Source organism: Alligator mississippiensis, chromosome 7 (genome assembly GCF_030867095.1).
Source record: "Alligator mississippiensis isolate rAllMis1 chromosome 7, rAllMis1, whole genome shotgun sequence".
NCBI lineage: Eukaryota > Metazoa > Chordata > Crocodylia > Alligatoridae > Alligator > Alligator mississippiensis.
In genome coordinates, this window is record NC_081830.1 from 7,126,773 (window position 1) to 7,142,874 (window position 16,102).

At 50.5% G+C, this 16,102-nt stretch overlaps 1 gene segment (V, D, J or C); it reads right to left on the reverse strand.

Annotated features, from left to right (window-relative positions):
- Positions 1-377: 377 nt before the first annotated feature.
- Positions 378-4,788, reverse strand: LOC132251467 (Ig mu chain C region-like). The segment is given in 5 exon segments: positions 378-925; positions 1,367-1,690; positions 2,595-2,924; positions 3,500-3,802; positions 4,755-4,788. Coding segments are annotated over 5 exon segments (1,389 nt in total).
- Positions 4,789-16,102: the final 11,314 nt, after the last annotated feature.

The window sequence follows — 16,102 nt, forward strand, 5'->3', positions numbered from 1 at the left end:
CAGAAAAGACAAGTTGGCTATCTCATCTGACTCACTGTATAACACCAGACATGAAATTCCTTCCAGTTACCCCTACATTCAGCCTAAAACCTAGCGTTCAGCTAAGACAGCTTCCAAAAGAACAAGAATTCTTGGTTGAAGGACTTCAAGAAATGGAGAATCCATCCATTCCCTTTCCAGTTTTTTCCCCAATAATTGTCAGAAATTTGCCTTTCCATGATCTTTTGAACTAGCCTAGCTTCACCTTTCACTCACTGGTGGTGTGATAAAGAAGATATGTTGGCTGTTTCCTGGAGAAGAAAGGAAGAAGGGATGAACAAGATGGAGAGATTGAGAGACAGACCATGTCAGAATATGACATCCTACTGAAAACAAGCTCTAGACAGTTGCTCTTTTATTTTAACATACAACACATACAGCCAGGCTCTGTTCACCAGAAATCCCACAGCTTTATATATAAACTACATGGCATGTAGTTTACACAAGGCTTGCACAAGTAGACACAAGGCTTGCAGGGCTCTATCCCCTCAGTAGCAGGTGATTTCAGTGTCAGACAAAACTACAGAGACGTTGACAGCAGTGGGTTTACCAGAGGCTTTGTCCACGCTCTTCTGGACAAAGGTCATTGGGAGGCCTTCATGACCCACTACACAGGCAAAGATGTCTCCCCGCTGCCACTCATTGGTCAGGACACTGAGCTTGCTGTAGATGAAGTAGTTCAGCTCCTTCTCTGCAGTGTCCTGGACGGGTCCAACATTGATGAAGGTTTCCTGGGACACGGGCCGGCCCTGCTGGGTCCATGTTACCAGGATGTCACTGGGGCGGAAGCCCTTAGCCAGGCAGGTCAGAGTAGCTACCTCCTGCAGGGACAGCTCATCGGCAGAAGGAGGGTAGACATAGACTGAAGGAGCCTGTAGATTGGTGGCTGCCAGGTCAAAACAAGCAAGAATTAATGATCAGGGGTCCAATATGGAAGTCCTGGTACCTCTTACCTAATGCATCCTACACCAGGAAATAGAACCTAGGAGTCCTCTCTCCCATAGCCTCCTTCTTCCAGTGAATAAACCCCACTCTCCTCTAACATGAGGGATAAAACCCAGATCTCCAGATTCTGCCACCCAAGTCCTAACCCACTCCCTTCCCCAACTCCAAGGACATACCCAGAAGTCCTTACTCTCCATCTCTTTCACTACATCTATATTTTAACACTTAACCCTACATCACAATTTTTTTTTTTTTTAATGCAGTTCCATTGCCTGGATATGCATCAGAGTAAGCATGTCCTGAAGACAAAGGCCCCATATCATATATCCCTGACACAGGGGCTGGAGTAGAGTTGGTAACCCACCCTCACCCCTCCACATACCTTTGGTCTTGTGGATGGATTTGGTGATGGCTGATGGGATGCCCGGGTGCTTCACTGTACAGGTGAATTGCTCCCCAGACTTCCATTCCTCTGCGCACACCCGCAGGATGCTGGTCACACTGTAGGTGCTATTTTGTTGCTGCACTGGCTTCCCAGTCACCACATCCAAGGTGCCCTTACTTCCCCGGCTCCAGGAGATTTCCAAGTTGCTTGGTGTCTCCAGGTTGGTGACCAAGCAAGTGATGGTGGTGTTATGTGCTACAAAGATGTCCTCCAGGGAAGGGGGATAGAGGAATACTTCCACTGGTCTTGGGTCACAACGATCTGCTGGGGGACAGGAGGTGGAATTGAGGGCTGGGTTTTATAAATAATCAGTGGGTAAAAGGTGGAAACCACCAGCCTGTGGTACAGTGGAGTGATAGCCAAGGCTTATGTAAAGTAAATGCATTGGCATGGGCAGTGGTATTCCAAGTACAACTGAGGGATTCAGATGCCTGGGTCCCTCTACAAGAGAGCTCTCAAACAGTGATAGTGGCTTTTGGGTCCATGCAGAGGTCCTCCAGGGAAAAGGAAAGTAGAAAGTCTACTGCCTTGGTTTGATGGCTAACTAAGGAAGGTCAGGGAATGAAGCATTGGGCTGAGAACACACTCAATAGAAGTAAGGTGATAACCACATGCCATTCCTCCAGGGATACCATTATCAAGGGACATCTGTGGAACAGACTAAGGAGTGAATAAGATGAGAGTGATCTGGGGGCTGGGTACTGGACCCCCTAATAATGCTGAGGGAACTCACTCTCACCCAATGGGGAAGGCAGGTCTTTGCATGGGACATCAGGATGTTTGGCTGAGGTTTCTCAAATCACCTTTGCTATGTGGACACCAGAGGCGTTTCAGAATGAATTGGCTCTCTATATCCTCTGAGTGATATATATAGACTTTATATTCTGTTAGTTGAGTAGTAGTGGCTGCCTTATCCCACTATGCCCTACTGCCCTGTCCTGGCCCTGGAATAGACCCAGGAAACCCCACTCTCACAAAACCCCTCTGTCCTCCCTCCCTGCACCCACCCCCATTCTGTAGATTAAGTCTGTGCCAGTTCCATCTTACATCCCAAGCACATCATGGATGATGTTTCAAGCTCTCTTCACCATTTCCATGTCACTCATCACCCTAGTCTGTACAGTCCATCTCCACTACCTTTAGCCAATGCTTGTTTCTGACTTACTGGGAATGCACTTGCTGGCATTTCTCATCTCATAGTCTGTGCTCAAGGCAGGATGGGACACTTTGCACGTGTAAACATCCTCCTTATTCCAGCTCTCCCTAGAGATGTTCACTCGGCTCTGGCCCATGAACAAGCCATTTGTGCCCTCTGCGGAGGAGTAGACTGTGCCAGGAAGGTCCTTCTTGATTCCATTCACGAGCCACTCCACCTTGGCTTCATTTGGCGTGAAGTCCCAAAGAAGGCAAATCAGTTCCAGCACTGGGGAAGAGTCACCCTCACAGGGCGGGGTCAACAGGTTCACCTGGAGTGGAACCGGTATTGGAGGGCACTCTAAAAACACAGAGTAAGAGAGGAGTGAAAACACAGTCACAGAGCCATTAGCTACAGATCACGAGTCCCACGATAACAACCTCAGATGGGTCCCACACTGGCATCTCATCCCACAGTTTGCTTTATGTCTCACTAATCAGTCTAACCATAGAGGAAATAAAGATTACTCATTCAAAAGTATAAACCAGCTCACAGTTTCCCTCAACAGCTCTACCAGGGACTTTCAGAATGCCTTACCCTGACAGACCCCTTCTCTCTCCTCCCCAACTTGCTGGAGAACACCCTCTATGAGCCTCCAACCCCTTCCTCCACTGCAAAATGGTCCCTCTTTCCTTCTCTGTTTTCTATCTTTTTCCATCCTTTTTCATCCCTCCTCTCATCTTATCCGTGGTGCCTTCATCTATCTATCCATCACTTTGACTCTCTCTCTGTCTTTCCATGGTGTCATTTTCTCCATGAGATCTTACTATTCATCAAACTTTCCATAGTATCTACTTTTCTCCAACCATCCCTCCCTCCATCACTTCACAGCCATGGCTCCAGAAGCATCCCAGAGAACCCAGTCCAGCACCTACCAACATCCATGGTGGTTTGGAATGATGTTGCCTGATGCGTCACACTGCACTGGTACTTCTGGGACATCCAGCTGTCAGCTGGGACAGTTAGCTGGCTGCTCATGATGTAGAGCCCATTAGATGAGTCCCATCCAGAGGAGGAGGTTGTGATGCCAGAGGAAACTGTGCTTGATCCTTTTTTCCACTGTACTGTGGCAGGCTCTGGGAAGTAGCCACTGACAAGACAACCCAAGGCAACCTGGGAGGATGTAGGAGAGCTTTTGCAACAGGGAGTCATGGGGAAGACAGCCGGGGACTTGTTACCTGTAAAGAGAGAGAGAAGCAAGGAGGTGACATATCAGCCCAGTGGAGCACCTATTACTGTACCCAGCATCACGGCACCCTCTAGTGCTGCACCGGGGCATGGGGATCGGGGCTAGGTGCCAGGGGAGAGTCCCACCCCACTAGGCCCCTCACCCAGTTCTGGGTCATTCCTCCTGAGTTCACTATGCACATTTCTTGATCTGGCATACATCAAGGTCTCTGTACCCCCCTGGGATTCTCTTTTCTCTAATAGCACTTCTACATGGGGTTTTTTTCATCTCGCATGGTTGGCCTATGCTCCATTTCAAGCATGACTGAGACATAAAAATGCCTGGCTGCTGTTAAAATTTCCACCACTCATTCTTAAAAATACCCTATGAGAATATGAGCCATAAGGTAGCATTAGGTATCATCTCATGACAATAGTTTCACACTTGCAAGATATTTTTCTTTCTCTTAAAAGCCTGAGGTTGATACTGGGGTGCACCCAACCCCCTGACTTAAAGGCAGGTCCTATCATACCATCCAGTGATTACTAAACCCCAACTAAGGTTTCAACTTGGACAGTCAGACACCATAATAGGTGCACCAGAAATGGGAGTCTGTGCCGTATCGTCCACCTTGAATCAGATACTTCCCAGGCACATGAAGACACAGCCCCTTTACTTAAGGAACTGCTAATCCAAACAGGCAAAGGTTAGGAGAGGGATTTAAGGCCCAGAGACAGAGAGAGGCTTCTTGAGGTCATGCAGAAGATTACAAGCAGGGCTAGTCATACAAGCCAAGGGCTCTGAGTCCCAATTAGGCACTCTGCCCTCTGGACCATACTATGGGCTGGTGCTGCAACTCATTAATGATGTGGAGTGGACTGCCTAGAGCTCTAGGTTTCTCTAGCCCAGTCTTGCATCAATATATCAAGCCTTCTCTCATCCCACCCATCCACATCACAAACCTTGCTGCCTATCTGTTTTTCCATCCCCAAACATCTTGTTTGTCCACCAATGCATCCATCCTTTCTTCCATCCAACCCCAGGCAAAGCCCTCTCTCTCTCTATCATCCTTTACTCAACATCTCAGAGCTGTCTTTCTGCAGGCTCTTTCCAAGAAGACACAAGAACCTTTTCTTGTTTAGACACTGATGCTAATTTGCAGAAATGAACAGGCTCAAACTGTTCTTGCCCTCTTGGATTTCCCTGGATTCACTTCTGGCCCCAAAAGCAGATGACCTGACCTACCCTGCTGCTTCTGAGCAAATTCTCAATGTCTTTTAGTTAGTTCCTTGTAAGAAACCTTGAGCTGAGACCTATCTGTGCCCCATAGCTGGCTGACATTGTCAGACTCATCTGTAGCTGCTCAAATTCCACACCCAGTGGAGCAGACCCCAGGTGTCATGCAAGCAGTGTATCTTCCCAAAATGCCATTAATTCATTTGCCAATTCTAAGAGATGCAAAACAGTTCATATCTGTTGGATGGAAATGCACAAATATCAATATGAGAGAGAACTTGGCATGCAGGACTCCTGAGGTTTGCCCCCATCCATCTGAGAAAAGAAGTACTGTCTAGTTATTTGGAGCAGGGAGGGGCTGGGGTTCATTCCTCAGGTCCCAGAGAGGAGGGGTTTCTCAGGGGCTAAGCCTGGGAGGAGCTGGGAACCAGGACACCTGGGTTCTATTCTTCAGCCCTCCCGACAAATTGAAGTCCTATGTATTGGCACTTGCTTGCTTTGAATAGAAAGACTTGAGCTTTATTAGCAGCTGTAAGGAATGTCTGGGATCTAGTGGGTAACAGCAGAGAGGGGCTGAGAGGACAGGACCCTTGGACTCTACCCCAAATCAGTGAGAACAGTGGGAGGCCTTGTGAGTTAGAATGGGGGGTGGGAGGGGCTGAGAAACAAGGGGGGGTTGTTCCAGGCTGGTTTCTCTGGCCCTCCCAAGGGGGAGATTATGTAAAATGCTCCCCAGGGACACTTTCTTTTTCTGAGAAATGCAACCACCTTTCCAATTCTCAGACATGAAGAAAAGAAACAAACAAACAAGCAACACAAAAGGGGAAGTTCAGATGAGTAAATGTCTCACCCAAATGTCTCTTCCATCCAATTTTAGCCCCCGAGGCTCACCCAAGCATCAAATCATCAATGCCAACTCACCAGTTTCAACAGGAAGCAAGTCCCAGTTCACGTCATTGGCATTAATCAATGTCCTATTGTTTGTGTGACAATTGGAAAGTGCTGATACCACCTGGCCTCATACAGGCAAAGATGCTTTGGACCAGATGCAGCAAGGAGTTGTACCAGAGCTGGGCCCAGGTAATGACCCCTGTGTCTACGGCTCTTGGTTTTGATCTGCCATGAGCAACGCTTCGGTGAGTAAATCAGAGGGAAGAAGGTTCCTGTCCCTGCAAGTGACTATCCTGAGGGAAGACACATTAAGAAGGAGACCTGGGCTGCCCCTGCACTGCTGAGGAAGGGAAGAAACAAGGCAGGTTGTTACCCCACCATGCTAAAAAGGCAGCATAAGGCTGATGCACTCCTTGCATGGTATCTCTCCATGGGATGATAGAGGGGAGGTAAAGGAGTATTACAGCCTGGAACACAGCAGGCACATGTGGTGGATGAGGCCAGCCTGAGACGGCAGGGAGCCCAATCAGGGGCAAGTGAGAGGCACAAGAGCTGGGATGAGACAGCCTAGGGAAATATGCCAAAGCTCGGAGAAGGGGAGTCAACAGGAGAACAGTGCTGAACACCAGATCTGGGGGAACCAGGTGGTTCATGGGCCAGGAGTGAGGGGAATTAACATAGCTAGAAAAAAAGCGCAGGACTGGGGGCTCAAGAAGTGAGCAAGTGGCACCAGTAGAGCTCGGGAGAAACCCAGGGCTGGGGTAGCAGGGGCTGCTGTCATATCTGAGGGGTAATGCTGTGTGTTGGAAACTAGTGCTGGAAAATGTGGGAGCTGTAGCCTGGGGCGGGGAGCCCCTAGCAGAGATATACTGAGTGCCCGGGCCCGGGTTAGCTGGGGGTTAGGAATCAGGATTGAGGGGAGCCATCATAGCTGGGTGGGTGGGAGCTCAGGGTGCAGCTAGCAGGGGGCTGCAGCTTGGGAGGGAGGGACATGAGCAGGGCAGGGGAAGCCTCAGTGTGAAGTAGTAGGGTGCTGTGCAGGGAGGGGGCTGCTAGCAGAGCTATGCGGGAAGGGGGAACCCAGGGCTGGGCTACCGGAGGGCTACTGGTCAGGAATAAGGGGCACCAGCAGATCTGGGGTGGAGCCCACAATTACCATAGCAGGGAGGTTAGCACCAAGCCAACAGTGAGGGGCACTGGCAGAGCTGAGGGAATGCCTGGGCTGGGCTGGGCCGGGCCGGGCTGGGCTGGGCTGGGCTGGGCTGGGCTGGGCTAGCAGGGGGCTGCTGCTTGCCAGTGCAAGAGCTAAGGGAAGCCTGGGGCTGGGTTCAGGAATGTGGGGCTCCAAAAGAGCAGGAAGCACCCCAGGGCTGGAGCAGGCAGCTGTGGGTTGGCACTGGGGGGTACAAGCAGGCCTGGAATGGGATAGTCCTATGCTTGTTTAGCAGAGGGCTGCTGGTCAGGCATGAGGAGCACTCGAAAGCACCCCACGCTTGGGAGGACAAGGACTGCAGGTCGGGGGAGCAGGGTACTGACAGAGCTATGGGGAGGGGAGGTGGTATAGCCAAGGGCTGAGCTAGCAAGGACTATAGGGTGGAAGTGAGGGGCACCAGCAGAGCTGGAGAAAACCTTTGGCAGTGCTAAAGGGGGCTACAAAGCAGGCTCGAGGGGCAGCAGAAGAGCAGTGCAGTGGTAGCTAAAAATGGGATATAACAATGCCATAGCAGGGAACTGGGGAGCACACCAGGGCATTGCCCAGAGCCCAGGCTGGGATGAGCCAGGGGGCTGCAAGCTGGATGTGAGAGGCACCAACAGAATGGCGGGGAGCTCAAGGGCAGCTACCAAGGAGCTGCAGGTTGGGAATGAAGACCATAGGTTGAGATGAAAGGGGAAACTGAGGATTGATCAAGCAGACAGCTATGGGTTGGCAGTGAGAAGCACCAGCAGGGCTTTGGTAAGTCCAGCCTTGGGCTAGGGCAGCAGAAGACTGCTTTTTAGGAGTGATGAGTATTGGTGGAGCTGGGAAAGAGCCCAGATCCGTGAGGGCAGGGGCTGCAAGCTGGGAGAGGGGAGCACTGGCAGAGCTGTGGGGAGCATGGAAAACAAGGCTGAGCTAGCAGAAGCTGGGTGCTTGGGGAGCAGAGCATGACTAGAGCTGGGAAGCACCCCAGGGCTGGAATAGGCAGGAGGATGTGGGTCAGGAGTGAGGGACAGCAGCAGGGCTGAGGAAAGCCTAGGAGAGAGCTAGTAGGGTGGTGTTGGGGGTGGGTCTGCTAGCAGAGCTGGCCTGAAACAGGGAACCCAGGACTGGTCTAGTAGAGAGCTACTGGTCAGGAATGAGGGTCACCAGCAAATCTGCAGCGGAAACCCCAGTTACCATAGCAGGGAGCTTAGCAGCAAGCCAAGAGTGAGAGGCACTAGCAGAGCTGAAGGGATACCTGGGCTGTGCTATCAGGGTGCTGCTACTTGGTACTGGGAGAGCTGGGAGAAGCCTAGGGCTGGGGTCAGGAATGGAGGGGTCCAGAAGAGTGGGAAGCACCCCAGGGCTGGGGGCAGGCAGCTTTGGGTTGGCAATGGAGGATACGAGCAGGCCTGGGATAGCCGCATGCTAAGCAAGCAGAGGGATGCTGGTCAGGCATTAGGAGCACTAGACAGCACCCCAAGATTGGGAAGGCAAGGACTGCAAATCGAGGGAACAGGGCACTGACAGCACTATGCAGGGTGTATGTCCCAGGGTTGGGCTATCAGGAACTGTGGGGTAGGAGTTAGGGGCACCAGCAGGGCTGTAGCAAGTCTCTGCCAGTGTTAGAAGGAGCTACAAACAAGGTTTGAGGAGAAGCAGCTGAGCAGTGCAGCGGTAGCTAAAACTGGGACATTTCAGGATGCTGTAGCAGGGAACTGGGGACATAACTGAGTGCCCAGGCCTGGGTTAGCAGGGGTTTGTGAAATAGGATCGAGAGGAGCCATCACAGCTGTGTGGGTGGGAGCTCAGGGGCCAGCTAGCCGGGGGATGCAGCTTGGGAATGAGGGGCACCAGCAATGCTGGGGAAGTCTAGGGGTGCTGTGTGGGGAGGGGGCTGCTAGCAGAGCTGGCCTGGAAGCAGGGAACCCAAGGCTGGGCTAGTCAGCAAGGAATAAGGGGCACCAGCAGATCCGGGGAGGAGCCCAGCTACCATAGCAGGGGAATTAACAGCAAGCCAAGAGTGAAAGGCACTGGCAGAGCTGAGGGGATGCCTGAGCTGAGCTAGCAGGGGGCTGCTACTTAGCACTGGGAGAGCCAGGAGAAGCCTGGAGCTGGGTTCAGGAATAGCAGACTCCAGAGGAGCAGGAAGCACCTCGGGGCTGGGGGCAGGCAGCTGTGGGTTGGCACTGGGGGGTACAAGCAGGCCTAGAATGGGATAGCCCCATGCTTGGTTAGCAGTGGGCTGCTGGTCAGACGTGAAGAGCACTCAAGAGCACCCCAAGCTTGGGAGGGCAAAGACTGCAAGTTAGGGAGCAGGGCACTGACAGAGCTATGTGGGGGAGGGATATAGCCCAGAGCTGAGCTAGCAGGGGCTATGGGGTGGTAGTGAGGGGCACCGTCAGGGCTGGAGAAAGCTTCTGGCAGTGCTAGAGGAGGCTCTGAAGCGGGCCTGAGGAGCAGCAGTAGAGCAGTGCAGCGGTAGCTAACTCTGGGTATAACAGGATGGTGTAGCAGGGAACTGGGGAGCAGGACAGCACTGGTGGGGCTGAGCAGAGTCCTGAACTATGATAGCAGAGGGGGCTGTGGATCAGGGCCAGAGGGATGGGGTGGATGGGAAAGGAGCCCCGGTCTGGGAGGGCAGGGGCTGCAAGCTGGGAGAGGGGAGCACTGGCAGAGCAGTGGGAAGTGTGGAGCACAGGCTGAGCTAGCAGGGGCTGGGTGCTTGGGGTGGGAGTCATCACTGGATCTGGGGGCACCCCAGTGCTGGAGGAGATGAAAGATGTGGGTCAGGAGTGAGGGGGCAGCAGCTGGGCTGTAGAAAGCCTTTTCCTGGGCTAGAAAAAACCATGGGTTGGGAATGATGGATGTCAGCAAAGCATTGCAGTGGTAGCTAAAGCTGGAAGAGGAGTGTGTCACAGCCTAGGGGGAAAAGGAGGCATTGCCAAGAGCCCAGATCTGTGGGTGAGGCTGGGGTAGGGTTCAAGAGGATTTAGGTGAGGAGTGAGGGACAAAAGCAGAGCTGATCTGGAGCTCAGTGCTGCGCTCACAGTTGCTTGGGCGTGCGGTACAGGAGGTAAACTAGAGAAGCCCAGGAGGCTGTAATGTCAAGGGATGGGGGATGTGGGCAGATCTCTGTGGTCAAAAAACCCCAGGGCTGGGATAACTGATGGTTGTGTGGCTGAGGACCTAGGCAGAGGGCCAGCATACGTGTGCCAGAGGGGCTGCGTGCTGGTGTTGAGAGGCAGTAGCAGCACCTAAGGGGGTGGCTACGCACAGGATAAATAGCAGTAAACCCACTGACCTGGACCCCGATGGAGGAGTGGAGAAGGAGGATTCCCAGCCTGGGAGAGCAGGGGTTATAAATCACCCCTGAACGGTATCAGCAGAGGGGAATTCACAGTCTGCTCCTCATCTCGCAATATTCGCAAGTCACCAGCTTCTAAAATGAGACAGGAAATTCCCCTTTGGCAGGTCCCCTGGCTGATTAGGGCACTCCAACCCACCTCATGGGTAAGTGCATCTCTCAGAGCCATCCCTGCCTTCCCCCATAAGCTTTCTGCCTGGGTACCATGCTCCAACCTAGAGTTTGGGGCGTGCCTACCTCACCTTTCAGGTACTGAGCTGCCAACAATTAGGTATACTTGTCTGTGTTTGAGTGACAGCTGCAAGTCCATGATTTGGCCATGGGGGTGGACCCTGCTCCATTTCTGTGGGATGCTCAGCTTGAGATGTACTTGGGCACCTTCTCAAGGGTGACCAGCACCTATGTGTCCAACTGAAACCCACTGGAATGTGGCCCTCTCTAATTCCTCCCTGAGGTATCTTGAGTTTGTTCACCTAGGGCCTGAGGCAGCCAGCATTTGAGAGCCTGCCCCTAGAGTTCAGGAAAGTGTCCCTCAAAGCTTTCACTCACATCTGCTGGAGGATGAGTGGTTCCTTGAGAAGGAATATACCTAGGAAATTTGGGAACCGGGAAAGCTACTCAAGGACTGTTTGTGGGAGGAATTGTATTACTCTCTTAGCACAAGCGCTGCATTCTAACCCCATATCCAGGACCTAAATCCCAACTCCTTAACTCCATAGGAATGGCCCACTCCTGGACCTTCACACCCTAACTCCAAGCCAACTCCTTAAACCTAGTCCTAATCCCTAAACTTCAATAATGACCCCAAAACAAGCCTTCATCCTACTTATACCCAGCTCCTAACCTGAACCCTTTTGTGCTCTCTCTCTCAATGCCAACCCACAGCCATAACTCTAGTCTTCTGAGTCCCTCACTAACCTCAAACCTAACCCACACCCCAAACCTCTGTTTCCCAAGATTGCAATGTCTGAGTTTAGGATAGTTTGTGCTTGCTATTTGCCTGTAGAGTCCTAGTGTGTTGGGTCTCTGATCCTGGACTTGGGTTCAAAGCTGCCAGCGGGATGGACAAATGGCCCTTTTAGCCTTTTAAAGGTGATGGAGAGGTGCCACTCTGGAGTGTATAGTAACTCTTACAAACTAATTGTTACAGCAGCATGACCCTGTAGCAATACACAGCAGTCAACTCACCTGAGCTATGAACCTGAATGGAATCAGGTTATAGTTGCAGCAGTGTTGCCACACTTGCATCTCTACAGAATCATGGAGATCAGTGTTTCTCAATGGGAACCCTATGGCACTCTGAGATGATGAGAGACCCTTTTAAGGGCTACCACAGGATGCTGTACAAGATTTACATTGTTAGGTGTTCAAACACTTTACACACAATTTACAAGAGAAACCAAGAGACTTCAAATAGGAATCCAGAGTGTCAGAAATATTCTGACCTGCTATGGACTTCCTGAGTTCTTGGCAGCCTGAAAAAAATGCTCTATTATTTTTCCATAGACAAATAGGAGTGAAAGCAAAAAGCTGGTATTTTCTGAGGGGTGTTTCAAGTCTAATGAGGGACAGCTTGAATCTAAAGTGGTTGAAAATCACTGATGTAGCCATCACAGTTGCATCCTAACAGTTTATATTACTATCCTTTGTATAGTATACTATCCTTTATATTACCAATATAATTGCTGTCTGTTTTAACCTAAACTAATAGAAGTAATGCTAAACCTCTTCACATGGATTGTAATCCCCATGGTAACCATCTGAATATCAGGTTTTACATCCCTCAAGGAGAACAAGTAAACATCAAGGCACTTATCTTTATTGGAAAATGTGCCGCTTGGATTGGACCTATGGCATTTCAGTGATTCTTCCCTGGATCAACACATCAAAACAGGACTGGTTAGAAAAGGGGAGTGATAAACTGTCTTCAGATCCAACAAGATTAGACATTCCTAGGCAGAGGGTCTCCATAAATTACCCAGCATGAAGGTATCCCCTATATTGGCTTCACATGCATAGCAGAAAACATGTTGAAACCTCTCCTCAGGAAATGCCTATAAATTTTACTTTCAGGTTCAGATTTTTACAGGGGACTTCCAAGCACAATTACTGGTAATTTTAATAGTGACTTGATATTCAGGTTTCTCATTGGGCATACTCAGGGCACGGAGAATAACAGAACATGATGTGGAAAGAAAATATGCTTAGTTCTGGGGTGTGCAGGTGGTGAGAAAATGCCACCCTGTGATTTCTCCTTGACCAAGGGGAGCTAGAAAATCTAGCATGAATAACTATGAAGCTGGTTCTTCATGGATGGGAGAGACTTAGGGGCTGGAAGGGGTGTGAAAAAGAAGTTGCTGCAGTGTGTGCAATGGAGAATGGTATGTTTTGCAAGTGGTTGGGTTTCACTCCCTTAGAGCACAGTCCAACCCTGGTCAGAGAGCAGGGTGGGCAGCTCAATAAGAAGAACTCTCCCCTCATAGAGGTCCAGATGCCAGTGCCCCAGTTCAGCACCAAGGGAGACTGTGATGCCAAAGGATATACTGAGGACCTCCTATGGGCCATACCTCACAGCTTTTCTCTCTCTCCCCTTACAGGTGACAAGGCTCCAGATGTCTTTCCCATGATCTCCTCTTGCAAAGGCTCTCCTACCTCCCCCAAGGTTTCTGTGGCCTGTCTTGTCTTGGGCTACTTCCCTGAACCTGTCACAATGCAGTGGAAAAAGGACTCTGGCACCATCTCTACTGACGTCAAGAACTTCCCATCAGTACTGGACCTGAGCAAAGGGCTTTTCACCACAAGTACCCAGCTCACCATCCCAGCTGCCAGTATGAGTTCCCACACATACAGCTGCATTGTAGACCATCCGAAAACCAAAGCCCACATAACCAAGACAATACCAGGTAGGTCCCAGACTGGGTTTTTTGAGTCCTCTTTGTATTGTCTTCTGCACAAAAAGAGCCTGTTCATTAAAATTCCTTTCAAGCCTAAAGGCCCACTAGATAGTCATGGTTAAGGCAGGACAGTCTTTGTAGGTGATATCACCAATATTACATCCAATTTTGACTCTACATTTGTGCATGGACTGATTAGGGGCATCCCATAGTCATCAGGCTAGGGCAGGGCATTTATGTCTTTAGAACCATCAGAAAAGGCCTTAAACACTGATACTGTACTTTACACTATAAACTTGTTATCAGTACTGTCTGCTAACTGGAAGGTGCCCCTGGCTGGATGCCTAGACAGAGATCTATCATGGAGGGATAGAAGAAGAGATTCCATTGAGGACAGGGAAGAAAGAGACAGAGATATCATGGAGAGACAGATGGATAGATAAATGAAAGGTTAGATCCTGAGAGAGATACCATAGTAAAATGGGGGGAAAATAAGAATGGAGACAGAAGGGGGGCTGCACCATACAGGAATGGTTTGGGGGCTCAGAAGGGGCCACTTTTCCCTTGCAGTCAGTGCTGTCCCGAGGGAAGAGTGGGATGTGATGTACTTCCAGGGGTGGGGAGAGTGTGGCTCAGTAAAGGAGCACTGTGTTAAAGGTAGAGGAAGGGGCTGGATAATGGGTCACAGTCTCTTTCCATCTGATAGGTGCCGGTACTGCCCCCACGGTGCGTGTGCTCCACTCCTCCTGCAGTGTTCCGTCAAAGGACAACAACATAGAGCTGGTGTGCCTCATCTCCAACTTTGACCCCTTGACTGTGACTGTGGATTGGCTGGTGGATGGCATCTCAGGACTTGTGAAGTTCAGTACCACAACCCCCCGGAAGAATGAGGATGGTAAAACCTACAGCACCACCAGCCAAGCCAACATCACACAGGAGGAGTGGCTGCAAGGGAAGACATACACATGCGAAGTGACCCATTCAGCAACAGCAACCAAAAAGCGGGACCATGCCCGGAGATGCCCAGGTAATTCTAAGCAGGGTCTGACTTAGAGTGGAGACTTCCAGAACCCTAGAGGAAGGGGGAAGACAGGGTGACTTGGGTGGTGGCTCTGAATACCAGGGAGGGAAGAAAGAAGAGATCAAACCAGGAAGCTCACTCAACTCTTCCATTCCCAGTATCAACACAAGCTGCCAGTGACATCCAAGTCTACGTGGTACCCCCAAGCCCTGGAGACTTGTATGTGAAGCAGAGCCCTGAGTTGATCTGCATGGTCATCAACCTGCCCAGCAATGAGGCACCAAAGGTGACCTGGACCAAGGACTCTCCAGGTGTCCTGAATGCCAAACCTCTGCAGTGGGTGGAGCAGTCCAATGGCACCTATACTGCTACCCGTGCCCTGCCCATTTTCACCCCAGACTGGGAGAAAAGGCAGAAGTTTACCTGCAAGGTAGAACACCCAGAATTGCCTTCGCCTCTCACCAAAACAATCTCCAAAAAGACAGGTAAGATGGAGAAGAACCCCCCCCCACATTCTTCCCAACCCCCTACCCACCATACAGAGACCGAATGGTGCCCCCTTTTACTCCCAAATGTCTGGGGCTCCCACTCTTCCATCCTCAAGTGAAGGGGGGACACCCCACCCACTTTCTCCATCCCAAAGTATGTCCCTACAGGCCCACCACTCCATATAGACCCAGCTGCCTGATATGAGCAGCTCACCTGTGTCTCCTCGCTCCTTCACCTCTTCCCTTTCCCCAAAGGTAAGCAGAGTGCCCCTGGTGTCTACGTCTTCGGCCCCCACCATGACGAGCTCAACAGCAAAGAGAATTCTGTCAGCATCACCTGCCTGGTCCGGGGCTTCCTCCCTGAGGACGTCTCAGTGCAGTGGATGCACGATCAGAACCCCATGGATGACCGTGACTATGCCACCACCGCACCCATGAAAGACACTGCTGGGGATTCACCCTTCTTCCTCTACAGCAAGCTGAGAGTCAGCAAGGACAGATGGAATAGGGGAGAAATGTTTACCTGCATGGTTGTCCATGAAGCCCTCCCTATGAAGTTCATCCAGAAGTCTGTCCAGAAACAACCTGGTAAATGAAGCCAACACCCTGGCATCTGCTCCCCACTGGCCCTCATTCATCATATCCTTGTATAAATAATTTCTGTGCCTGCAACCAAAATATAATCTGGATTAATAAAAAAATGCCAGCCTGAGCTCATTCCCCTGGTCTCTTTTTGATGGTGTCTTTGGGGGCTGTTCATGATATTTTCAGGTGTCAGTAATTCCTGCAGTGGAGTATGAGAAGTGCTGAAATGCTCAAATGGTGGAATGTTCATTGTCAAAACCTCAGTGGGTAGGCAGGTGCATATAAGTGTATATACACGGGACACGTGGATGGATGGAGGGATATAGATATGAATATCTCTTCTAACAGTAAAGATGAGTGAATAAATGCATGCATGTGTATATAGAAAGCAAGGGAGGAGGAGTAAATGCATGGTTTAAAAGAAAGATTATTCCAAAATTCAGAGAAATAGATATCCTATTTTAGCACAGAAAGCCAAGAGACAGTGGCTTGTTTAGGCTAGCCAGATGGAAGCATAGAGGGGATACAAATATCCTCTATAAACACATTCTTGGAGTAAACACCAGGAGAGAAAAGAAGCATTTTCACTAAACCAGACCTGTGTTGGCACACGAAAAAAATAGATGGACACCAGGCAGACATAAACTA